The sequence below is a fragment of the Dasypus novemcinctus genome, chromosome 23 (assembly GCF_030445035.2).
Source record: "Dasypus novemcinctus isolate mDasNov1 chromosome 23, mDasNov1.1.hap2, whole genome shotgun sequence".
Classification (NCBI taxonomy): Eukaryota; Metazoa; Chordata; class Mammalia; order Cingulata; family Dasypodidae; genus Dasypus; species Dasypus novemcinctus.
In genome coordinates, this window is record NC_080695.1 from 54,138,647 (window position 1) to 54,165,407 (window position 26,761).

At 49.4% G+C, this 26,761-nt stretch overlaps 1 protein-coding gene across 2 annotated transcripts in view; it reads left to right on the forward strand.

The window, feature by feature from the left end:
• The first annotated feature begins 2,860 nt into the window (after window positions 1-2,860).
• TMC7 (transmembrane channel like 7) overlaps window positions 2,861-26,761 on the forward strand; it is a 71,603-nt gene continuing 47,702 nt past the window's right edge. Inside the window, exons 1-2 of one of the 2 annotated variants that reach the window (XM_004450415.4) lie at window positions 2,861-3,101; window positions 23,819-24,062. In XM_004450415.4, coding sequence (XP_004450472.2) covers window positions 3,035-3,101; window positions 23,819-24,062 — 311 coding nt within the window. In that variant the 5' untranslated portion in view covers window positions 2,861-3,034. The remainder of the gene's footprint in view (window positions 3,102-23,818; window positions 24,063-26,761) is intronic. The other variant, XM_004450417.5, reaches the window with a different exon arrangement.

Below are 26,761 nucleotides of genomic sequence, written 5' to 3' on the forward strand. Positions count from 1 at the left end.
AGATTTATTTATTTATTTATTTCTCCCCCTTCCCCCCCACCCCCCTGCCCTGGTTGCTTGCTCTCTGTGTCTATTTGCTGCATCTTCTTTTGTCTGCTTCTGTTGTTGTCAGAGGCACGGGAATCTGTGTTTCTTTTTGTTGTGTCATCTTGTTGTGTCAGCTCTCCGTGTGTGCAGCACCATTCTTAGGCAGGCTGCACTTTGTTTCGCGCTGGGCGGCTCTCCTTATGGGGAGCACTCCTTGTGTGTGGGGCTCCCCTACGCGGGGGACACCCCTGTGTGGCACGGCACTCCTTGCGCGCATCAGCACTGCGCATGGGCCAGCTCCACACGGGTCAAGGAGGCCTGGGGTTTGAACCGTGGACCTCCCATGTGGTAGACGGACACCCTAGCCACTGGGCCAAGTCCGCTCCCCCCATCCCCCCATCCCCCCACCCCCCATTCCCCCTTTTTTAATGTATGTGCTCAGGGTTATAAATTTCCCTCTCAGCAAGGGTTTCACTGTATCCCACATATTTTGATAAGTTGTGTTCTCATTTTCATTCAGCTCAAGACATTTACTAATTTCCCTTGCAGTTTCGTCTCTGATCCACTGATTATTTAGGAGTGTGTTTTTCAGCTGATGACCCAATCCAAATCACTCTTTTGTGGAAATCTGAAAGGTATCAATTGTAGGTACCGGGCCATTTAAATACCATGTAAGTGAACAGTGTAGTTGGACAATTATAGGTTCTTTTGAATTACTTTGCACACCACAGCAATCGCCTCATCAAGAAGGCTAACATCAATATGCAGGTGAAAGTCTACATCATCAAGGCTCCGTGTTCCCTGAGAGAAACTGCAGGTGGCCCATCTGCCTCTCACTCCCGACAAATCAGCCTCCAGCTGTGCAGTTCCCCAGTCCTTCTTAATAAAATCCTTCAGAATCATTTTCACCTTCAGAATCTTCTTCCACTGTACTCTTTTGCCTTGACATCTCCCCATTTTCCTTCTGTAATTTGGATTTTATAGTAAACAGCAGTTAATGTCATTTGTTTTTCTTAATGCTGTTGATATTTGATTAAAAATTACTGCAGTTGGCTCTGTAGTAACTAATACATCTTCATCATTTTCTGAACTTGACACATATGTATTATCTGGGTAACCTTCAGATACAGGTAGAGTAGGCTACACTGGGTCATGATTTGGTCCCCCGATTTCATGGAATTGAGGGGAGGCCTTGCAGGTTGGGAGGTGAGGGCTCCAGAGTCTCGAGGTCCCCTCTCCCTTCGGCTCTGGAGGGGACGCTGAGCACCTGGGACCGGGGACCGCAGGGGGCCCAGGAAACTACTTTAAATTTTTTTTTTAATTTTAGAATAATTTTAGATTTACAGAAAAATTGCAAGGATAATACAGAGAGTTCCCACATACCCCACACCTCATTTCCCCTATTATTCACATCTTACCTTAGTGTGGTATATTTATCACAAATAATGAACCAACATGGATTTTATAATGAACCAGTATTGAGTATTGGTAATGAATCAATATTAGTTAATAAAGAACCAAAATGGAGGTTTTTCCTAAGATTAGACTGGGCCTATTGATTTCAGGGGAAATACTACAGAAGTAAAATGTCGTTCTCATCACCAGTCCAGGCTTTTTAAAAATCAAATTAAAAAAAAAAAACTAATTTTTTAAAAAACAAATCGAGGTAAAATCTGCCTAACATTAACCATTTTAAAGTGTACAAATCAGTTGCATGTAATACAAAGTCTTATGCCACCATCACCTTTACCCAAAACATTTTAACCATCCTCCAGTAAAACCCCACAGCCCTTAAGCACTTTCTGTGCTCGACTTGCCCCAGCCCTGGCAACCACCAATTTACTTTTTGTATCTATGGATTTGCCTATCCTAGATATTTCATCTTAATGGAATCATACATTATGTCATCTTTTGTGTCTGGCGTCTTTCACTTAGCATAATGTTTTTGAGGTTCATCCAGTTTGGTAAGTATCACTATAGGGAAGCGGATTTGTCCCAATGGATAGGGCGTCCGCCTACCACATGGGAGTTCCACGGTTCAGGCCCAGGGCCTCCTGACCTGTGTGATGAGCTGGCCCACGTGCGGTGCAAGGAGTGCCGTGCCACACAGAGGTGTCCCCTGCATAGGGGAGCCCCCCACACAAGCAGTGCACCCTGTAAGGAGAGCCGCCCAGCGCGAAAAACGTGCAGCCTGCCCAGGAGTGGCACCACACACACGGAGAGCTGATGTAGCAAGATGACGCAACAAAACAAGACACAGATTCCGGGTGCCGCTGACAAGAATACAAGGGTCACAGAAGAACACACAGCGAATGGACACAGAGAGCAGACAACTGGGGGGTAAAGGGGGGAGGGGAGAGAAATTTTTTTAAAAAAGTATCGGTATAGGCATTTACTTTTACTTTTTTTTTCCATATAGGCGATCACTTTTACTTTTATGTTTTAAACTGTACATGGAGTTTAGAGTTTACAGGTAGAGAAGCGTGGATATAGTGCAAAATTTGAAAGACACCAAAGTATATAGAGAAAATTCTTCCTAGTCACGCTTTCCTTCTCACCTAGCCTCCTAGCTCCCTACCCGAGGCAACCACAGATAGCTTCTCGTCCCCCTCGAGAGATATCTTGTGTATGTGCAAACATGTGAAAAATACATGTTTTCCCGTGCCCACATGGTAGTTTACACAGGCACCTGCTGGGCGTCTTGGGTGTTTTCGCTTGGTGCTTTAACAGACGTCTCCGCGGCGGCCGCTCGCCATCACCGCTGGGTGGCGCCCTCCCGGCCCTCTCGGCCCGCCCAGGCCCTGCGCTCCCCTCCCCGCTCCCGGCCACCGCTGGGCTCGCGCCCATCCCGGGCCCTGGGGACGCGCCCCCGCCTCGGGGTGCCGGCGGGCGGGCGTGGGAAGGGCCGCCTCTGTGACGTCGGCGCCGCAACCTGGCACCCGGGCTGCGGGAGGCGAGGCGGGCGGCAGCGGGTGTCCCGCGGCCTGTCGGGGACGGGGGCGCAGCCATGAGCGAGGCGAGCGTCAAAGCGCTCGCGGCCGGCAGGCGCGGCCGGCAGCCCTTCCTCCACCAAGGTAGGGGGGGAGCCGGGGAGGGCGGGCGCGCGGGGCGCGGGGGCGCGGGCGCGCGGGGAGCTGGGCGCGCGGGGAGCTGGGCGCGCGGGGAGCTGGGCGCGCGGGGAGCTGGGCGCGCGGGGAGCTGGGCGCGCGGGGAGCTGGGCGCCTCTTCTCCCCGCGCGCGGTCCTCCGAGCTATGAAAGAAAGGGAGTGGGGACGCGGATCTTTCTTATCCCCCCTTTTCTTCCTCCGTCCCCTCCTCCCCGAACGCCAAGGGAGCTTGATCTACCCAAAGGAGCACTAGAATGGGAGTCCGGATCGCCGTGGGATTGCCCGCGTCCTAACCCAAATTGCTGGCGAGGGGCGATCCCGGGCCAGGCTCAAAATAACCTTCTCTGTTAAATGAAAAGATAAGTCTGGTATGAGGTGTGTGCCTCCCAAACATTTCGGGCTTTACAGTTAGGCGGTCTTGGAACTGAATTCTGTCTGGGCTGTTACCTGTGGTAAGTGGCTTGTCCTGCTTTCTGGGAAGGTGCCCGGGCTTCATTGAGAAAACGGGTGCAGCATGGACCAGGTCCTGGTACATAGAAAGGCACAATTACTGGTGCCCAGCCAAGCATCGTCATCTCTCTTCTTGGGTAAAACTTACACACAGTAAAGTACCACTTCTTTTAAGTGTACAGCTCCGGGATTTTTTACATAAATATATGTACCTGCCACCCAGCCAAAATCTAAAAGTTGCCACCACCCGGGCAGACTTCCCTGTAGCATTTTTATCTTATATTTTTCCTTCACAAAGCACAAGACCCTGCTTTGAGTTTCATCTGCAACGTTGTCTCTATTCCAATTAGAGAACAGAGGTTTGGTTCCAAGAACTTGCAGTAGAACGTGAGTGTGGACTTGGGCACTGGGCCTTTCCAACTGGATTGTTCTTAACACTGAGCAGAGATCCAAGCCCTGGGCAGGTGCTCAGGAAGCAGAAAACAGAGATCAGACCAGATTCCATGCAAGTTACTTTCTAGCTCATCGTTATTGCCCATGGCTTCAGCTCAGTGTCCGCCTTTCAGTCACAGCCATTCAACTATTTTTCTAGATGGTTTCTATTATCATCTTATTTTAGCACAATCCATTACATTTAAGATGCCAACTCCAGTTTCCCTTGCAGAGGGTGTGAGATCCAGCTTTCTTGGATTTTTGCTGGGTGTTTAAGGGACTCTCTAACCAGCTTTTTATGTGCATTATAATTGGCCCTCTGGAAGGTCTCCCTGCCGCCTTGGATAGATGTTTTGTGACCTTGTACCCACAGGCATGGCTCAGAAGGGACCAAGCTGGTAACTTTGTTGCAGTTTATGAACAGTGACCTGTTGTATGAACATCTTGTGAGGACAAAGGGGTGGGGTAGGAGAAGGGTGCTGGTTCACAGAATGGAAATGTGCATCTACCCAAATAATAAAGCAGTTTGTGCTTAATAAAAATTTACCAGGGGCCTCCCACTGCTCTGGGAAGAAACTCCAGGTTCTCTCACGACGTCAACAACCCCAGTCAACCTCTCTGGACCCTCAGCAGCTCCCAACCTCCCTTTAACCCATCCTATAGCAGTCACACGGGTCTTTTTTATTTTTTTAAGATTTATTTATTTATTTATTGCCCCCTCCCCCCAACACCCCAGTTGTCTGTTCTCTGTGCCTATTTGCTGCGTCTTCTTTGCCCGCTTCTGTTGTTGTCAGTGGCACAGGAATCTGTTTCTTTTTGCTGCGTCATCTTGTTGTGTCAGCTCTCCGTGTGTGTGGCTCCATTCCTGGGCAGGCTGAACTTTCTTTAGCGCTGGGCGGCTCTCCTTACGGGGCGCACTCCTTGTGCATGGGGCTCCCCTACACGGGGGACACCCCTGCGTGGCACGGCACTCCTTGCGTGCATCAGCACTGCGCATTGGCCAACTCCACACAACACCGGTCATTTTCCTAGTCCTCTGACCGAGGCCATTCCTGCCCCAGGGCCTTTGCATTTGCTGTTTTCGTGGCCTGGAATACATTCCTCATTGACCTTCCTATGGCAGCATCTTCCTCCCCTTCCTCCTGTCTCTGCTCAAATGTAGCCTCAGAGCGAGCCACAGGGGCCATCCAGTCTGAAGGAGTGTCCCTGTCGCTTACACTGCCCAGTTACCTTGCTTATTCCTGCTAGACACTTACACCGTCTGAAGTCATCTGGTTTGATTGCTTCCTTGTTTATTGGCAGTCTCTTCTAGCATGTGGGCACCATGAAAAGTGGGGGCTTTGTCTTGTTCTCCCAGAAGCTGGGATGGTGTCTGGCACATGGTATACGCTAACTCCTTGTTGAGTGAGCAAATGAAGTGTATCTGTAGCTGCACTGGCAAACCGTAGTATAGCAGTTGTGAGTCTAAACTCCAGAGTCCCACATCCAAATCCTCATTTCCCCACTTACTGTTTTTGTCTTTTTGGCAAGGCACTTAAGTATTTGATGTCTCAGTTTCCTCATGTGTTAAATGTAGATAATGATAGTACCTACTTTGCGGGGTTATTATAAGAATTAAGAGCGTTAACTGCTATAAAGAACTTAGTAAGTGCTTTTGTTAGTTAGCTATGCAGTGTAACAAATTACCCCAGAACTACAATCACTGTTTATTATCTCACAGTCTCTGTGGGTCAGGAACTTGGGAGGGACTTCTCTGGGTGGTTCTGACACTCAGGGTCTCTTCGGAGGTTGCAGTTAAGGTAGCAGCCAGGGCTGCACGCATCTGAAGCCTTGACTAGGGCAGGAGGAGCCCTTCCAAAGTGGCCCTCACGTGTGTGGTGACTTGATGCCTGCTGTTAGAGGGACGCTTCAGTTCCTCTCGACGCAGACCTCCCGTAAGGCTGCTAGTGTCCTAAGGACACGGTGGCTCGCTTCCTGCAGAGCAGACGACCCAAGAGAGAACAGGGCGGAAGTGGGGATGTCTTTGGTGATCTAGCCTTGGAAGTCACCCTCACTTATTTTGCAACATGTTATTAATCAGCCTTATTTAATATGGAAGGGACCTTCATAAGGATACCGGAGGATATCTGGGGCCATTTTGGAGATGGGCCAGCACAGTACAGTTATCATATGAGTTGACTGTTACTAATGTCAGTACCTCTCCTACTAGATGACAACACCCAGGAGGGCAGGGCCTGGCTGTTTGGCTCACCACGACATCCCCATGCTTGCACAGCGCTTGGTGGACAGTAGGCCTTCAATTAATATTGAGTTGATGTCTTTCATGATTTGGTTTCTGCCTTGGCTACCAATTTCCCCCCACACCCACCCTCTGTGGTCCATATAGCTTCCTGACCCTTCTACCACAAGAGCTATTACCTTACTTCCTTGTATGGCATGCCCCTGCTCTCTTCTTTCAAGTTGGTGCCACTTCCTCCTGGAAGCCTTCCCTAATTACCTCCCCACCCCAGGCTGGACTCTGTGTCCCTTCTTCAGGCCCACACAGCCCCCTTCCCTCTCCTTGTCAAATGTTGATCGAACTATATTCTTGCTTCTCTTGACTTACATCTTTTTTCTTTAATAGACTATTTTTAAAAGTTTTAGGTTTACATAAAAATTGCCCAGAAAGTACAGAGAGTTCCCATGTACCCTCTCTCTTCCTTCAGTAGTTTTCCGTATGTGTTACATTTTCATTAGTGGAATACATTTGTTTCAAGTGATGAACCGATTTTGATACATTATTAGTAACTGAAGTCTATAGTTTACATGAGGGTTCCCTCTTTGTGTTGTATGGTCCTAGGGGTTTTGACAAATGCACATTATGTATCTACCATTACAGAATCATCCAGAATAGTTTCCCTGCCCTAAAAATCCTCTCTGCTCTACCTGTTCACCCCTCCCCTTCCCTTCCTCCGGGAATCCCTGGCAACCACTGATCTTTATACTGTCTCTAGTTGTCTTTTCCAGAATGTCATACGGTCTGTATGTAGTCTTTTTTTTGTTTTGTTTTTTTATAATGTTACATTAAAAAAATATGAGGTCCCCATCCCCCTCACCCCAATCCTCTCCCCATAACAACAATCTCCTCCATCATCATGAGACATCCATTGCATTTGGTGACTACATCTCGGAGCACTGCTGCACCTCATGGTCAATGGTCCACATCATAGCCCACACTCTCCCACAGTCCACCCAGTGGGCCATGGGAGGACATACAGTATGTAGTCTTAGCAGCACAACTTCTTTCACTTAGTAAGAGGCATTAAAGGCTCCTCCATATCTTTTTGTATGAATCTCATTGATTAGTTGTCTCAAATCCTATGTCTCATCTGGGGCTTTGATATATTCGTTTGCTTGGGCCATTTCTTCCTTTCTCTTAGTATGGCTTGTGATTTTTTTGCTGATGTCTAGGCATCTGATTAGGATGGTGAATTTACTCTGATGCTCAATTTCTCTCTCTTCTGTAGTGCTTTAGTGGTGGGAGGCTGTAATTTCCATTCTTTGGTTCTTTGTTCAACCTTTCTAGGTCATTAGGACTGTCCCTGTTAGTTGCTCAAATCTAGGCCCTGGACCCAGTAATGGGTGCAGACCCGCTTCTAAGGGCCTTGAGGAGGGAGGATGTAAAAGCCGGAGAAGAGCCTCTCTTATTCACGTTTAATTTTCTTACATGCACTTCCTTGATCAGCCAGCAGATAGTGCTTTTTGGAAGCCCTCTCAGTTCAATGCCTAGTCTGAGTGTGTTCACTGCAACACAAACAGGATCAATGTTACAGAGGTTCCTGTTTGGAGGCTAAGAGCCTCACAATTCACTTCCTCAGAGGCTGTTCTCCATCCTTTGCTGGCAGCCCCCTCCCTTTTCCCTGGTAGGAAATAATTCCACTTCCCTCTGCATCCTCGACAACCGGTCCCCATCAGTAGGGAGGGTGATTGAGTGGGTGGGATCTCTTTAATCCCCTAAGGGCTTCCAGGGCAAACAATAGCACAGCCCCACCTGGCCTGGAAGGGTTCATCAGACACAGCAGTCTTAGGCTATGCCCCTCTGTCTCCCTTTTCCTGGGGTGGTGGCTCCCTGGGGCCCCCTTTGTAGCCCGGAGCCTGATACTGGGGAATTCAAAATTGCCTGCTCATTGGGTAGGGGAGGGGCACCACTTCCACTCATAGTGTTTCTGTTGAGATTCTTTTCCTCTGTCCCTCTCTCTTCTGGGCAGTATCCCGCCTTCCCCTGGTGTCCCAAACCCTAGAATTTTTTTCCAGGCTGTTTCTGCCTGTCCTCTAACTATTTTTCTGGAAGAGGAGGGAGTCCCGGGTTTTTCTAATCCACGATCTTCCCAGAAGCCCCCCCAGGTCTTTTTTTTTTTTTTTTTTTTTAATTCCCCCACCCCAAGATGGCTCCTCTGTCTGCTCATTGTTTGCTTGTCTTCCTCAGGAGGCACCAGGAACCGAACCTGGGACCACCCATGTGGGAGGCGGGTGCCCAATCGCTTGAGCCACATCTGCTCCCCGCCTCCATGTCTTTCTGTAGCTTGATAGCTCATTGCTTTTTGTGGCCGCATAATACTGGATGTACCTGGTTGGTTTCTCCATTCCACTATTGAAGGGCATCTTGGTAGTTATGTTTTTAAGAGCGGTGATTTTAGAATTGAACAGACCCAGGCCCAGACCCTGACTTAGCCTCTTAAAAAGCAGTACAGCTTTGAGCAATTACTTCCAATTCTGAGCCTCAGTTTACCCATCTATAAAGTGGAGATTAAGAGTAGAAGCCGGAGAACCATCCTGTCCAAGGGGCCACCACAGAGGATTGCTCCTCGGAGCCAGCCGCTACCTCCCTCCCCAGCCTCCATTCTGCTTCTTCCCCACGGCTCCCCCACGGCCCCCCTGGCCAGCTCCAGGTTCCCCTCCCCAGCCTTGGCATCTGCCCTCCCTTTCTGGCCTGCTCTTCCCCTCCACTCCCCACTCTTTTCCCTCAGGCCTCAGCTCCGGTGGCCCTTTCTCGGGTCAGGACCCTGCCCCGTGTCAAGCACTGGAGAGACGCTCTGTCCCTGGGGCTTCCTGGCCCCTTGCCCCGGGGTACCTGGCAGGTGCCCTGAACTGAACGAATGAAATGGCTCCTCCTGGCCTTCCCCTTTGCGGAAAGCGATACCCCATCTCCTAAGAACCTTGGACCAGGCGTGGCATCAGCCAGCATGCACCAGTGACCCTTAACCCCCCAGAGGAGACCCCATCAAGATCGCCACGGGGAGTCTTTGTGATGGCGGTGAACTCACTGGGCTCTGTTCTCCCCTTATGGGGAGCTGCCCTCAGCAGGGGACCTGGACGGCGCTGATGTCACCGCATTCAGATTGGCCCCATCTGCCCTTGTAAAATGCCAACGTCAACCGGGGTGGTTGGGAAGATGGGCTGCCTCTGGTCTCCAGGGCTGGGCACGCCTGGAATGGTGGAGGGACAAAGCTGAACAGCCCAAGGGTAGCGCAGCGGGGAAACGGGATGGGTCCTGGGAGGAGCGGATGTGGGAAAGCAATTACAAAAAAAAACTACTAAAGAGACCACAATAAAATGCAATACGTAATCCCGGACTGGATTTAATAATGGAGGAGAAAGGCCCAAAAGGACCTTATTGGGGTGTATTTAAAAAATGGAATATAACTGAAACCTTCCTGTCTTATGTTGAAGTTCTTGAACTTGGTAACTGTACTAACAGTGGTTGTGTAAGTGCATATCCTTGTTCTTAGGAAATGTAATTTCATGGCAATTTTAAGTGTTCAAGGAACATAATGTATACAACTCATGTTTAAAAAGTAGATCAATAAATGGATAGATAGAATAACACTGCAGATGTGGCAAAATGTTAAAACTGGTGGATTTGGGTAAGTTTGAAATTATTTCAAAATAAAAGGTAAGGGAAAAAACTTTGCAAGGTCTCTATATTCAGAGAGAAGTACTGCAGGCATTTGGTAATGTATCCATGGTTTTCTGTATTTTTAAATTACATAGATTTATACTTTCCTTTTTTAAAAATTTTTTAATTTTCTGTTTCTCTTTTTTCCTATACTTTCCTTTTTTTAACTTGCTTTTCTCAATGAATATTATGTTTTTGCGATTGCTGTTGATAAAGTAGTCCTAGTTCATTTACTTTAAATGAGGTAACTAATAGGTGGTGGTAAGAATTAATCATAATTTATCTCATCCCTGCTGATGGACACGTGCATGCTCTAATTTCCCTGCAGTGATGTCGTGATGGACATCCTTGGGTATGTTGGGCATATGTGCAAAAGTTATCTTCAGGACTGGGCTTCTCAACCTTGGTGACATATTAGAGATTTCTCTGAATACCTGGTACACACTGCAAAAGGTTCTGGTTTAATTGGTCTGCGATGGGCTCTGGGCATCAGTGTTTCTGAAGAAAGTTCTTCCAGGTGATGGAGAACCACTCCATTGGGCATGTAACTAAGTGGGGTCGCCGGTCCAAGCCTAGGCCCATTGTCCCTTGCTGGTATTGCTAGGTTGTCCTCCAAAGGGGTGCATAAATACACACCCCCAGTACCTGTGCGCTGGGGTTCCTTTTTCCCCACATTCCCCCAGCACTTGGTGTTTTTATTCTTTGCCAATATGATCGATGCAAAATAGTGCGTTGTCGTTTTGAAGGGTATTTCCCTGATTTTAAGTGAGGTTGAGTGTCTTTTCTTGTATTAATTGGTCTTTGGGGTTCTTTCTTCTATGACTGGCCTGTTTTTAATCTCTTGTCCATTTTAAATCATGTTGGTTGTCTTTTTTCTTGTTGATGCGAGGGAGTTCTTTGTATGTTCTGGATATTAATATTTTGTGTCTTTATTATCTTTTCCCAATCCGTGACTTGTCTTTTCACTTTGCATGGTGCTTTAATCAGACAAAGGTTTTTATTTTGATAGAGTCATACTTTGCACTCTTTTCCTTTATGGCTTATGCCCTGTGTCCTGTTTACCTCTGATTTCAAGACGTCCTCCTATATTTTTGTGGTGGAGAATCACAGTAGCAGTCCCCACTGAATCCACCCCCCTATAGCCACACTCTGGTGTGGTCCCCTCCCACGGGGACTCTGGACTTGGCTAAATGGACACAGTGACTTGCTTTGGCCAAAGGGACATCAGCAAATATGGTACAAGCAGGGGTTTGAGAAGTACTTGTGCTTTGGGACTTGCCCTCTGGGATCACGGCCAAGATGCAGCCCAGCCTGCTGTGGACATGTGGCCTAGGCGATGGCCAGCGCCGACTGCCAGACACGTGAGTGAGGCTGACTCAGGCCAGCCCGGCCCAGGTGACCCTTCAGATGACGGCACATGAGCCCCCGGTTGAACCCAGCCCCGACTGCTGACCCACAGACTTGTGAGCGAATGAAAAGCAAACAGAAGGACTAAACAGCCCCTCTAGCCCCTCCTGGGGGAGAAGTTGTGTCTTCTAGGGCTCCTAGAACAAATGACTGCAAACTTGGTGGCTTAAAAACAACAGAAATATATTCTCCTGCGGGAGTCCTGACGTCCTGAAGTGTCAGCTGGGCCGGCCTCCTGGAAGCTCCGCGGGAGCCTCTCCCCCAGCCCTGGCGGCTGCCAGCCTGGCCTTCCTCAGCTCGGAGGTGCAGCCTCCTGTCTCTACCTCTATCTCATGTGGCCTCTTCTGTCTCTCTGTGACCCTCCTCTTCTTAGAAGGACATCTGTCTCTGGATTTAGGGCCCACCCTAAACCCGGGAAGATCACATCTTTAAGAGCCTTAATTGCAAAGGCCCATTTTCCCAATAAATCCCAGGGATTTGGAGTTAAACATACATTTTTAAGGGACCACTAGTCCCTCTGGTATTGTGGTATTGACTTTTATGGAGCCTGCCTGGCCTGGTTACAAATCCTACCTTGGCCAGTTATCAGCTGTGTGATCTTGTGCAAGTCCCTTAACCTCTCTGAGCCTCGGTCTCCTCATCTGTGAAATGGGAATAATAATCATACCCAAGTCTGGGTGGCTGAAAGGATTTAATGAGATAAGCATGTGAAGGACTTAGCACCATTCCTGTAGGTACTGAAAACTCAAATGGTAGCTGTTGGGAATATTATTTGGGCCTCCTCCTCGAGCCCCAATGTCAGGTTTGATGACTGTGCATGCTGTGTGCCTCTATTTTCTGGAGCTATGCCATTAGATATTTATATAGTTCAATGTTCTTTGGGCCCGTTTCGGTCCAGTGGACTATATTAACCATTCGGCCCGCAGTGTTTCTTTCTTTGCCCCTTATCTGCTAAGCCCATTCATCCTGACCAGGGACAAGCCTGGACACAGCTGGAGGTGAGCTCACCACTTCCAGGCTCGCCAGTTCTCTGATGACCCTCCCATCTGGCTTAAGTTGCTTTCCCCTTGTCTGGAAGAGGCTGAGCTCTGCCCAGCCACTCAGGCCCAGATGAGGTCCAAAAGTCCTCTGGTGACTTTTTTTATTATTCAGGAAGTGAAGAATTTTGAGGGATAAAAGGGGGAAATGACTTGTCAGTGTTGCAATGTGGTTATTTTTATTTTTTTTATTTTTTATTTTTATTTTTTTTAATTTTTTTATTTTTTATTGACTTTGTAATAATATTACATTAAAAATATATATGTGAGGTCCCATTCAACCCCACCCCCCCACCCCCCCCTCTCCCCCCCCCCCCCAACAACACTCGTTCCCATCATCATGACACATCCATTGGATTTGGTAAGTATATCTTTGGGCACCTCTGCACCTCATATACATTGGTTCACATCATGGCCCATACTCTCCTCTATTCCATCATGTAGGCCCTGTGAGGATTTACAATGTCCGGTGATTACCTCTGAAGCACCATCCAGGGCAGCTCCATGTCCCGAAGACGCCTCCACCTCTCATCTCTTCCTGCCTTTCCCCATACCCTTTGTCCATTATGTCCACTTTTCCCAATCCAATGCCACCTCTTCTATGTGGACACTGGATTGGTTGTGTCCATTGCACCTTTATGTCAAGAGGAGGCTCAGATTCCACCTGGATGCTGGATGCAATCCTCCCATTTTCAGTTGTAATCACTCTAGGCTCCATGGTGTGGTGGTTGTCCTTCACCTCCATCTTAGCTGAGTGTGGTAAGTCCAATAAATCAGATTGTAGGTGCTGGAGTCTGTTGAGGCTCAGGATCTGGCTATCACATTGTCAGTCCAGAGATTCAAATCCCCTAAATATATCTTAAACCCCAACATTAACTGCACCTCCAGCACATTAGCATGAAAGTCTTATGAAGGGAGATCCCATCTGAGTCCAGATTCATCACACATAAACACCATTTCCAAAGAGGGGCCATCTGCCCTGGTAGTTAACCCCATCGGCCATGACCATAACTCCCATGGGTCTCTTTAGCCCTCAAAGGAACCAATATCTGGGGGTTGTATCTGCTTTATCTGTCTCTCTGACTCTGCTCAGTTGTGCATGAGGGCAAACCTTCTGCCAGCCTCCAGACTCTTTTTTAGAAACTCGTAGCCATATAAACTCATTTCTCCTTTCCATTTCCCCCTTACTTTAGGTCAAACAGCATTTTAAAGTCATGGTATTTTATGTAGACATGGATATTCTGCTGATCCGCATTGAACCTTCCGTATAAGGTCATTTTCCAGTTGCATCATCAGTTGGTAGTTGATAGTGGTCCCTCGTTGCCAGGGAGGCTCATCCCCGGGTGTCATGTCCCACGCTGGGGGGAAGGCATTGCATTTACATGCTGAGTTTGGCTTCGAGACTGGCCACATTTGAGTAACATGAAGGCTGACAGAAGGAAATTCCCAGGCACAAAGTTGCTCTAGGCCTTGTTATTATTTTGGGTTTATCAGCTCACAAGCATAGTCATTAGTATCAGGGGCTCACTGTTGAACCCTCACTCCCTCCCGGTCCCCACCACTGTACCTGGGAGACTGTCGCTGCTCCCCTAGGGACCACGACAGAGCACAATGTGGTTATTTTTAAAGCAGCATTGTTTGGCTCTTGGACCACCCACCTTCTGCAAGGTTGTCCTCGAGGAGGCCTCAGTCTGGAGCTTTGGGGAGGAGGAGATGGGATGAGGTCAGGCCAGCAGCAACTGGTTTTTGAGTCTCTGGTTGGCCAGGGTCAGGAGTTGGATTTTGGATTTTAATCATGTAACTTTAATTTGCCCCAGCTAGTTAGTGAAGTTGGTATTATTTTAGTTACTCATTCTTCCCCATTGGAAACCAAGGCTCTGAGAAGTTACCCAACAAGCTGCTGAAACAGGGGTACAGGAATATTAACCTAAAGCCAGCATTTCCATGTGTTCATTCGACAAATGTTCATTGAGCACCTACTATGTGCCAGGGCCCCATGTCAATAGCCAGGGGTGCAAAAGTAACTAAGACATGATAAGGTCTTTGCCTTCGTAGTTCAGACCTTAGCTGGATTTGGGGCAAAGTTCATACCTTCTCTAAACTTTTGTTTCCACATTTGCTGAATGGGGATATTACATAGGAAGGACCCTGTGATAAAGCAATTGTGAGGGTCACAGGAGAAAAGCATGCTGAGGGCTAAGCACAATCATGGCATATAATCTAAGCTCAGTAAAGACTAGTTATTATTGTTCCTTCCAGAAGGTTGGAAATCTGTCTTTCTGAGAGGTCCTGGCCCAGGAAGATAAACTGGAGTTGGTTGAGGAGACCACGCACTGAATGGCTTGGTCCATAGTGAGAGGATCCCCACTGCAAATTTAAATCTTCCCTTTTTTTAAGTTTGTTAATAATTAACCGGCATGACAGCCTACAAGTGTATAGCACAATATGCCAGGCGCTGTTTTAAGTGTGGGGTCTGCAAACAACAGCCCATGGGCCAAATCTAGCCCACCACCTGTTTTTGAACCAGCACGCTTAAGAATGCTCTTTACGTTTTTCAGTGTTTTTAAAAAAAGAGTCAAATGAAGGTGTTGCCTCATGAATATTATATGAGATTCAAATTTCAGCCATGTAAAGTTTTATTAGAACACAGTCACACCCATTTTGTTTTGCACTGCCTTGGCTGCTTTTGTACTACAAGGGCAGAATTGAGTAGCTGGCCTGCAAAGCCTCAAATACTTACTTTTATGGGAAAAGCGTGCTGATCTTTTTTCTAAGCTCATCACATAGAATTGCTAATCCTCATGACGGCTGTTGGACCTGGGAACCGTCAACCCCACTTGATAGGTGGAGAATCCGAGGCACAGAAAGGTCAAGAAACATTCCCAGTCCTTGGCTTATTGACAACTGGAACTTAAGAGCCATGTCCAGGGATAGGAATCACACTAAGGATGCTGAGTTACCTTCCTAGCTCTGCCTGTGACTCCAGAGTTGTGTCTCACTGCGGACTTAAGTTTTGCTTTGAAGGAGAGAAAGCTATAGGGTCTGTAAGTACTGCCAGGAAACCGGGCTGTCCTGTTCCCAGCACTGAGAATGGGTGGTCAGTGGCCTGAAAAGAATTTCCAGGCCAGGTCAGAACATGGCACAAGAAAGAAATTCTCCCCCGCATGGAAGTACATCTACAAGTTAGCAGCCTGGATCTTTTCTGATCCAGAAATTGCCATCTAGACACCCTCTGCTATGTACTACTGCTACCCTCAGAAGAGAGGAAGAGTGAGTTAAGCCACTATACGTACTAAGATCTCTTTTCTTAAGAGCAAGCATAACGTCTAGGTTAACCTTTGGAAGATACCTCATCTTGCCATCCCCCCTCTCTACTTCCTGGTTTATTGCATCTTACAGTAAATGGCTTCTACTGGCTTATAAGCATTACTATTTCTGAGGACAGTAAAGGTGTTTCTTCCTCAAAACAAAAACAGGGAAGCGGATGTAGCCCGACCAGTTGGGTGCCCACCTACTACATGGGAGGTCCTGGGTTCAAGTTCCCGTGCCTCCTAAAGAAGACAAGCAGATGCTGCACCTGCCATAAGGAACAGATGACTGAATGAGCAGATGCCACAAGCCAGCAGACGCTGTAGCCTGCAGGAGAGGATGTGGCTCAGGCCATTGGGCACCCGCCTCCCATGTGGGAGGTCCTGGGTTTGGTTCCCAGTGCCTCCTGGAGAGGGCGAGCAAACAATGAACAGACAGACAAGAGAACCATCGAGGGGCGGGGGGATAAATCTTTAAAAAAAATAATAAATACATCTTTAAAAACAGAAACATGCTCAGGTCACACAGGTGGCAGGTGGAGCTGGGGTTCAAGTCCAGACAGCATGGCCCTGAGAGCTGAGCTCTTAGCCACCGTCCTGTGCCACCACCTCAGACAGGCAGAACCGCAGTAACTGCTCTAGAAACTGCTCCCGGCTGGAAGAGCAGTAACCGTGGGTTCAGAGGCCCAGCCTGGGTCTGAGCTCAGCATTAGTCACCCTTCCCGAAGGCCCTTTGCTCATCTGGTCGTAAAGCCATTTGACTCAGCCAGGCCCCAGACACACCCAGCAGCCAGGTGGTGTGACTCACACAGAACCCCGGATCCCCCCCATCTCAAGTCTGGCAGAGGGAGGAGGCTCCCAGGGCCCATGACTCCTCCCCTGTCAGACTAGGCTCTGGGCTTCTGTGAGCAAGGCCCCTCTAGGCTGCAGCCACGTGTGGCTGTGTCCATGTAAATTTATTAAAGTCGAATGAAGTGAAAACTCACTTGGTTGCACTGGGCACACGTCAGGTGCTTCGTAGGCACACGTGGCTGGTGGCTGCCATATGTGATCACTCCATGGAGAAAGTATTGCCATATCACAGGAGGACAGCACTGCCGGAGGACAGTGCCCTGGCTTCAGTGACGGTGATGCACCCTGCACAACTCAAGGACAGAAATAGTCACAGGGTTGACCAGAGGGCCCCTGTCATTCCTCTGCTGAACACCAACTCCTGGAGTATAAGACCTCAGTAGCTGCAAGCACAAATTCTTCAGTGTGCCCCATCTCCAGTTAAGCGTCTAAAATAAAAGGTAACGCTAAAACATAGAATATGAGTGGAAAAAATTTTGTCCACAAGGTTCTGAAGTTGACGCCTGCTTTGTCTTTTTGAATGTAAAGTTGTGCTTGTGTGTACAGTATTTTATCATTTTGCAAGAAAAATAAACAGCAAAGTACGTGTCTACTCAGGCTGGTTTGCATAAAGTACCTCAGATAGGAAGCTTATGATATATAGTCAACATCTCAGCCAGTGTTTTTTGCCAAGTATCTTTAAAAATTTTTGTTTTCCATTACAAAAAGTCTATCGTCCACGTGGAAAACAAGAATATTACATGCCTCAATTCTTTACATCTTTTCCTCACTTTTTGGAGCTCCTGCTCTCCTGGTACACTAAGCCCATACTTCGGTCTACCTGGTGGGTGACTCGATGATGCCTTTATCTCCAGCACCAAATTCACTCATCCACTCATTCGTTCATTTGTCCACTCAGATGTTTACTGAGCATCTACTGTGTGCCAGGCTTTGGGCTAGCCCCTGGGGATTGGGTGGTGAACAAAAGAGGTGAACAAGGCTTAAGGAGGTTACCATATGATGGGGGAGGGAGAGGGTCTAGACAACACACAAGTAAACCAAAAGGAAGATGGAATGTCGGGACGAGTGCGGCTGAGAAGTCACTTAGGAAGTCAGTGCTGCCTACAGGAGTGAGTGAAAGCTCATCGAGGTTTAGAGCAAGTCCCAGCCCCCCAGCCCAGAGCCTGGCCCAGGGAGGGGTGCCATACCGCTTTATATCCAACAGAACTATGTCCTGCAGCGGTGGGGAGGCCTGGACCCCATGACCGGAAGGGCCCTTCTTACCTGGAGGGTAAGATTCTGAGAGTGGGAACTCAGCACCCAGTACAGTTGGGTTGGGTTCTTGGCAGGCCCCCCGAGGGTGGTTGTAGTTGGTTGAGTACCGTGCAGATCACAGGTAGCTGCTCACATCCTGGGCGTGGTCAGGCCAGATAGGATCTTTGTGACCCAGGAAAGCTGCCAGGAGAGTCGGGAGCGAAGGGTGCGCTCTGGCTGGGCTGCCTCTGCACAGATCTCACTCACTCTTTAGGTATTTATGGAGGGCTTCCTGTAAGCAAGGCACTGAGCTAAGCATTAGGGGCCTAACCTTATCCTTACCCTGGACCAGATACCAGAAACAAGCAATAAACCCTTCCCCTTCCCCCTGCATTCCCAGAAATTCCCCCCTGAATAATAACCTCCCAGTTGCTGAACTCCAGCCCCAGTGGCCAACAGGTTCTGGGCATTCCTACAGGGAGGTACCCCAGTATCCAAAATGTGCCCCCCTCTATGCAAATGGCCAACAAGCAACCCTCACATCTGGGCACACAGGACTTGAGTGGCCGTGCTGATGGCGACACTTCTGGCTGGACCAATTCAGGAGAGCGCCTGACAGCCATAATCAGACATTCTTTTTTATTTTATTTTATTTTAATTTATTTTTTATTTCTCTCCCCTCCTCCCCACCCCAGTTGTCTATTCTCTGTGTCTATTCGCTGCTTGTTTTTCTTTGTCCGCTTCTGTTGTCGTCAGTGGCATGGGACTGTGTGTCTCTTTTTGTTGCATCATCTTGTGGTGTCAGCTCTCCGTGTGTGTGGCGCCATTCCTGGGCAGGCTGCACTTTCTTTCCCACTGGGTAGCTCTCCTTACGGGGCACACTCCTTGTGCGTGGGGCTCCCCTACGCGGGGAACGTCCCTGAGTGGCAGGGCACTCCTTGCGCGCATCAGCACTGCACATGGGCCAGCTCCACATGGGTCAAGGAGGCCCCGGGGTTTGAACCGCGGACCTCCCATGTGGTAGGCGGACGCCCTAACCACTGGGCCAAGTCCACTTCCCCAGATGTTCTTATTCTCGAAGGATGAAAAACATGGAGGCTCAGCATGATGAAGCTACCTGCCCTCCTATGAAGCCAGCGAACCAGGGGTCTCTTGTCATCAAAGCCTTGGCAAGTCACTGTCTGTCTGGGCCTCAGTTTCCCCGTGGAAAAGCGAGCACAGTGTTTCCTTCCCTGCCTAATTCTGCAGACTGACGTGGGCAATCAGGGGAGGTCATGCTTTGAAAAGTGTGTAGTCCTCAATGAAAATGAGGTGGATTAAAATCACCAGAGGTAATGTTGCCTGCGTTCAGAAGTATGCTTGTGATTTTTTTTGTTTTGCTTGAAGATGGAGAACTTTCCAGGAATGTCTGGTTTTTGAAAATATAGTTTTCCCCCAGTGACTGTTGTCATGAAATGTGACTTGGAAGCATAGTCGAATAGTTATTTACTTAATGTGTATGGTATTTTCGTATTTGCAAAGCACTTTCCAATCCATGGCCTTGTTGAAGTTTCCTGGAGAAAACTGCAAGCTTTGGTGTCTGACAAAATCTGGGATTCCTAGTTCCAACACTCGCTGGCTGTGTGAGTGGGCAAGGACGTAACCTCCTAGGCCCTCAGTCTCTTCATCTAGGAAGTAGAGATGATGAAAGCAGGTGTTCAAAGAGTAGTAAAGAGTATCAAATATATGTAAAGTATTTTGAATAGCTTGACACATAGGAAGTACTCCATAAATCCTAACATGCTCTTTATGCCCTTAGTATCTCCATCCTCAGGAAGACACTGAGAAAGTCGATGGTATTATTTCCCCCATTCCTTAGATGAGAAAAGCATAACTTGGAGAAAGCCATTGTCTCCTGGGGTGGTCTGGCTAGTGGGCAGCAAGCCAGAGTTTGAATTAGACTCCAGCTGTGCCCTTACTGAATATTCAGTAGGCCATTGCGGCTCTGTATTCAAAGACCTTTGTTCAGCTGTTAATAACGGCTCTTTGTTGCTGCCCCTGGTCCCTCCAGCCTCTGGGGCAAGGCGAGTGGCTGCCACAGATCGACCCTATCCCCACTGCACCCCCATTTGCATTAGGGAGCCACTGTTACTAAAGGTTGAGCCAGACTCCAGGCTCTGAATTTGCTTGAGGGGACAGTCATGTGCCTGTGTGTCATCTGCCGGTGGGACTGCTGCTCTGCCCTGTCTGAACAGGCCCAGCCAGAGAACCAAAGTTTCCAGAGCAGCATTCTCAGGCTCCAGTTCTAGAGCCAGGCTGAGCTGTCCCCGCCACGCTAAGCGCTTTTACGAGTGGGGTCCCCTCGACGGCTCACAAACAGGCCTGGGGGGAGGGGGGGTGAGTTCTGTCCCTAGTTAGCCTCGCAGCATCTCGAGTGTTCCTTTCAAAAGGTCATCAGACCATGACAAGCTTCAGCTCAGAGCCCTCCCTGGCTTCCCGACTCAGTGCCATCCGCAGGCCATACCCCAGCCCCCGCCACCTCCCTGACCTCGGCTTTCCCATTCTCCTTGCTCCGTTTATGTACTGCCGCTTAACCAACCACCCCCAACGTAGTGGCGACGGCCATCTTATTATTTCCGGTGATCCGTGCGTCAGGAATTGAGCAGGGCCGCGAGGAGCTGGCTCTGCTCCGGTTCTGCTCCTTGTCCCAGATGGCGGCCGTGGTGGCGCCATGCTGGGAAGGCTGGGCTGTGGGAACAGCTTGCCTGGGCCCCCATGTCTGGGGTCTTAGTTATTCCGGCAGCCCTGTTTCTCCTCCAGGTGATTTAGGGCCTCTCCCTTCTTACCACGCAGCCTGGGGCTCCTGGGAGGGAAGTGCGGAAGCTGCCAGGCCCCTGGGCGCAGAGCCCCATCTGCCTTGCATCCTTTGGTTCATTCACGTCCCAGGGGTCCAGCTTCGAGGGGAGGGGATCACACGAGGGCACGACTCCCGCCGGCGAGGCGCACGGGGCTCCCGTTAGTCACTCCTCTCCAGCCGCGCTGGCCTCTGTGGTCGTCCTCAAACACGCCACGCACACTCCCGTCTTCACGCATGCCCGTCTTCACGCACACGCCGTCTTCACGCACAGCCCTGCCTTCACGCACACGCCCGTCTTCCCGCACACCCCCGTCCTCACGCACACGCCGTCCTCGCGCACACCCCCGTCTTCACGCACACGCCGTCTTCGCGCACACCCCCGCCCTCGCGCACACGCCGTCTTCGCGCACACCCCCGCCCTCGCACACACGCCGTCTTCACGCACACCCCCGCCCTCACGCACACGCCGTCTTCGCGTACACCCCGTCTTCACGCACACACCGTCTTCGCGCACACCCCCGTCTTCCCGCACACGCCGTCTTCACGCACACTTCCGCCCTCACGCACACGCCGTCTTCACGCACACGCCGTCTTCACGTACACGCCGTCTTCACGTACACCCCGTCTTCGCGCACGCGTCCGTCTTCCCGCACACGTCGTCTTCACGCACACCTCCGCCCTCACGCACACGCCGTCTTCACGTACAGCCCGCCTTCACGCGCACGCCCGCCTTCGCGCGCACCCTTGTCGCGGGCCTGTGCGCTGGCTGGTGGCCTCTGCTCTGGAAGCTCCTCAGTCACCCACAGGGCTTGCTCCCTCTTCGTGCAGTCTCAGCTTAAAGGTTCCCTGACCAGCTAGACCATCCCTGATCCCACCTTACCTCACCCAGTGTAAACCTCTCCCGGTGTCACTGCTGTCCCCCACCCGCTCCGTCTGAGTTCATTGCACGTCTCACCTGCCGAGAGTATAGATCATCTCTTCAGTGATCTGTGCCCACCTGAAAATATGTCTCATAGGTAATGCATTTGTTCTGTTTTCACTGCTGTGTCTCTAGCTCCAGATCGGACACTTGGTAGATATATTTGTTGAATGACTTAGAGATGAGAAAACTGAAGCTCAGTGAGGTTAAGCCCCTTTCCCAAGGACACACAGTAACAATGGACAGTGCTGGGATTCAAACCCAAGCACCTTGGCCTTCAGCACTACACCATAGAAGCTTTGCTGCCTCGCGCATAATTGCTTGATAATTATGGCAACCTCGGACGTGCTCTTCTGTCTCCAGCCTGTCTCCACTCAGAGTGATCATCCCACAAATAAAATCTGATAAAAAAAAAAAGGGGGGGGGGGAAACGGACTTGGCCCAGTGGTTAGGGCGTCCGTCTACCACATGGGAGGTCCACGGTTCAAACCCCGGGCCTCCTTGACCCGTGTGGAGCTGGCCCATGCGCAGTGCTGATGCGCGCAAGGAGTGCCATGCCACGCAGGGGTGTCCCCGCGTAGGGGAGCCCCACGGGCAAGGAGCGCACCCCATGAGGAGAGCCGCCCAGCGCGAAAGAAAGTGCAGCCTGCCCAGGAATGGCGCCGCCCACACTTCCTGTGCCGCTGACAACAACAGAAGCGGACAAAGAAACAAGACGCAGCAAATAGACACAGAGAACAGACAACCGGGGTAAGGGTGGGGAGGAATTAAATAAATAAATCTTAAAAAAAAAAAAATCTGATCAGGCATAAAACCCATCTTGGAAGTGGCTTCCCTCACCTTCATCAGAAAGCCCACCCTCCTGCGGCTCATGGTCATAGAGTATGGGTTTTGGAATCAGGCAGGCCTGGTTCTCTTTCCAGGGCCCCACTTACAGGTGTTACGAACACGGACAAATTAGGAGTGTCACTCATTCAGTCGTCCATCCATCCAATAAGCATTTGCTGGGCTCCGACTCAGTGCCAAGGTGCTAGGTCCTGGGGTGAAATCATGAGCAAATTAACAGCACTTGCTCTCCACTAACATACAAGTCTAGTGGGCAAGACGGTCGTAAATCACACAGTCACACAAATATGTTTTTTACAAATTGGGCTAAGTGATGCAAAGGCTGTCCGGGTGTGGGAAATGTGTCTAAGGCACCCGTAATAGTGCAGCAAGGTGGAGGTGGCTGCCCTGGGGAGGTGACCTTTGAATAGGAGCTAACAGGGTAAAGAGATGGGGCAAGTCCATTCCAGCAGAGGGAGCTGCATATGCAAGGGCTCTGAGGAAGGAGTACAACCCATTTTAGGATCAGGAAGATCTTTTTTTAAAAAGTGTGGCAGGAGGGCAGAGAGCCTGAAGAACTGGAGAGTTGGGCAGAGCAGCATCTTGAGAATCTGGGCAAGGCCTTGAGTCTTTAACAGCAGTGGGAACCCATCAATGACTTTATTTTCTCATCTGTAAAATGAGATAATAATAGTGCCTGCCTCAGTGTGTGTGAGCATCTGTGGTCACCTGTGGCTGGGCGGGTGGCTCTGCTGAGCTAGGCTGGGGGTTGGCATCCTGTAGGTTGGTCTGTGATGGCCTCGACTGGGGTGATCACCTCTGTTTCAAATGGTCTCATCCTCCAGTAGTTTAGCTTGGGCTTGTTCACCTGGCTGCACCTGGGGTCCGAGAGAGGAGCGGAAGCCTGTGAGCCCCCTGAGGCCTGGGTTTAGAACTGACAAGCAGCTCTCAAGGCTGGCTCCAGCTCCACGAGCACACGTGAAGCTCTTGTCACAGTGCCTAGCTCTAGGAAATGCTCAGGAGACTATATTTGTTGTTGAGGTTGTAATCACGTGCATTTGCATAGCACTTTATGCTTTTCAGTGTTTGTACATCATTGTACCCTACACTGTGTGAGGGTCGTAGGAACAAATATTATTAGCTCCATTTGACAAATGAACAGAGTTTAGATAACTTGCTCAAGGCCACACACTTAGCTAGTGGCTGCAGCCAAACATTGCCTCACAGCACAGCATCTTTACTTACACATCTGCTGAAAGTGAGCCCATTTACAGGTGATTGCATTGCCCTGACCACAGTCCTGGTAAACAAATAATTAATATCCAAATGCTTTTGTCACTGACCCAGGCTTAGTGACTCTCTGCACGCTTCACTTATGGTCCCTGAGATCCAAGTCTTTTGGCTCCCATGCACATGAGATTGAATGATGGTTTTCTTCTCTCTTTACCAGAGAGCCTCTCTCTGGACTCCAGTTGCTTTTCTTCTCCACCCGTGAACGTCCTTCAAGAATTACCAAGCTACAGGTCTGTTACTCGCAGGAGGACGACCATCCTTAACCGAGACAAGCAAAATGGCACATTGCTGAAGCCGACAGATTCTTACAGCTCCCAACTGGAGGGAGGAATCACAGAACACCTCAGTAGCCAATCCATTCGAAAGTATGCGCTGAACATCTCTGAGAAGCGGAGACTAAGGTTTGTTCAGTAGCCACCTGAAAGTTGTATGATGTATGTTTCAGGAAGAGTGCTTTTTATGCATGGACTGCATTTCTTAAAAGAGCCCACTTATTTAAACTTTATTACTTAGGGTAAGCTAATGGCTGCAATAAAGAGACCCAAACATGTAATAATGTAATAGTTGAGAAGTTTATATCTCATTTACATAAAAGTCCTAGGTTTAGGTCAATAGAGGGCTCTGCAGTCATTTAGGGACCCAGGCACCTTTCATCTTGTGCCTTTGTAGCCTCCCCAAAGCCTCACTGTTGTCTGCATCCAATGCATAATAATGCCAATTAAAAGAGAATGAGTGTGGGCAAGTGGGCACACCAGTTAGCTATGCTGCATAACAAATCACCCCAAAACTTAATAGCTTAAAATGAACAATTTCACAAGGCTACGAGTTGCCCGGGCAGTTCTGGTGTCATTTGGACTCAGGCTGCATCTGTGGTCAGCTGTGGTTGGGCGGGCGGGGGGGGGGGGGGGGTGGGGGGGTGGGGGGGGTGGGGGGGTGGGGGGGTGGGGGGGGGTGGGGGGGTGGGGGGGGCCTGCTAATCTAGACTGGGGTCAGCAGCCTGTCAGCTGGTCTGGAATGGCCTCAGCTGGGGCAGTCAGCCCTGCTCCATGTGGTCTCATCCTCTAGCTGGTTAGCTCGGGCTTGTTGACATGATAGCAGCTGTGGACCAAGAAAGGAGCAAGGTGTCCTGAGTCCTGGGCTTGGAATTTGCACAGCCTCTCTGCTGCTGCATCCGGTTGGTCCAAGGAGATCACAAGTCCAGCCCAGATTCAGGGGTAGGAAAAGAGATTCCATTGCTTGATGGGGGAGGAGCTGCAAAGTCACATTGCAAGGGCGCAGTCATAAATTAACTGAGGCTATCCACCTACTGCCCAGGTGGGGAGTTAGGATGTTATGTCTGGAAGTTGCACAAATATCACTTCCACTTACATTCCCATGGGAGAGAACTTTGCCACATGGCCATCCCTAACTGCCAGGAGGCTGGGAAATGTCTCCAGGGAAGGTTGGAGAGGGACAAATGGATTTTGGTGTGAAGCTGGCCATCTCCATTGGTCTGCTCTGAGGGCAGAGGTGGGTATTTCTATTTAACCCTTTGTCCTGGGGCACCCAGGGCCAGCAGTCCAAACACAGATGATGATACCCTTTGCCCTCTAGCTTTGAAATCATATGATCCTTGGATTTTTTTTGCTCTTTCAATTTGGGGGGCTTTGTATTCTTACCAGAAAAGTGACTAAAGTAATACTTTAGTCATGTCTTTTATCTCCCACTATTTCACATTCACAAATTTTGAATTCTTAGTAAGTACCAGTGCTGTATACTCAACTTTGTCACACCCAAGAAAGAGACATATATTTTTTTTCCATCAAGGGACTTCCAGACTAGTTGGAAAAAGGAAACTCATGGACTAATGAGAGTAGAGCCCACCAGGTCTGTCTCATTCACCTAGAACTTGGCAAACAGCAGGACGCTTTAGAATGAGAAGAATAGTTCTAAGGGCTAAGGCTTATTGGGCGCCTTCCCCCACCAGGTGTTACTCTAACTTCTGTAAGCTTTTAACCCTCATGCCACTCTACTGAGGCAGGTTTTCTCAACCTTGGCAGTATTGGCTATTGACATTTGGGGCCAGATAATTCTTTGTCATGAGACCATCTGGGACATTGTAGGAGGTTGAGCAGCATCCCTGGCCTCACCCACAGGATGCCAGTCGTACCCCCATCCCAGTTATGACAACCAAAAATGTCTCCAGGCATTGCCAGGCATCCCCTGGGGTCACAATCACACGATCATCCCCCAGTGGAGAACGTCTGCTCTATGGGTAGGATACTACATTATGCCCAATTTATAGATGTGTAAACTGAGGCACAAGAGGCTTGTTTGAATGTGAATTTCAAGGTCCTGCCCTGGAGGAGCTCCCTGTTTAGTGGAGGAGGACAGATGGGATGGAGGGCGGAGGCGTGAGCTAAGCCCTGTGGAGCAGCTGCTGAGAGTTTCTGAGAGCTTCTGCCGGGGTTGTTGCAGGCAAGCTCGTGGCCTGTGTGCATTTTAAGTCAGGGCTGTCTGCACCCCCCATATTCATGCTGACCCCTCCATGTTTGCTTTCCCCAAATTCCTCACATTCCCTCTGTCCTCCAGGCCTCAGCATCTCCTCTTTCCCCTGCTTTCTTCACCCCTCCTTCCACCACCACCTTGGATTTGTGGCCTCTCCTCGGATTTCCAGAGTCCCCCATGGCAGTGCTTCCCACAGAGAGTTCTCTGATTTCATGAAGTGCATTTCCCCTCTACATGCAGGGCTAGCAAATGTTTTTAGTAAAGGGGCAGATCATAAATATTTTCGGCTTTGTGGACCAGATGGTTTCTGTTGTGATTATTCAACTTGCCATCATAGCATCATCGATGATATGTCAAATGAGCAGGCATGGCAGTATACCAATGGAACTTTATTTATGGACACTAGAATGTGCATTTCATGTGGTTTTCCTGTGTCACAAAATAAACTTCTTTTGATTCCCCCCCCCCAACCATTGAAAATTACAAAAACCAGGTTAGATGATGGGCTAGATTTAGTCTCTGGGCCATGGTTTGCTGACGCCTGCTTTGAAATGTCTCACGGGCAGACACAACTTGATATCCTATATTCTATGGACCAGTTCTCAACTGAGGG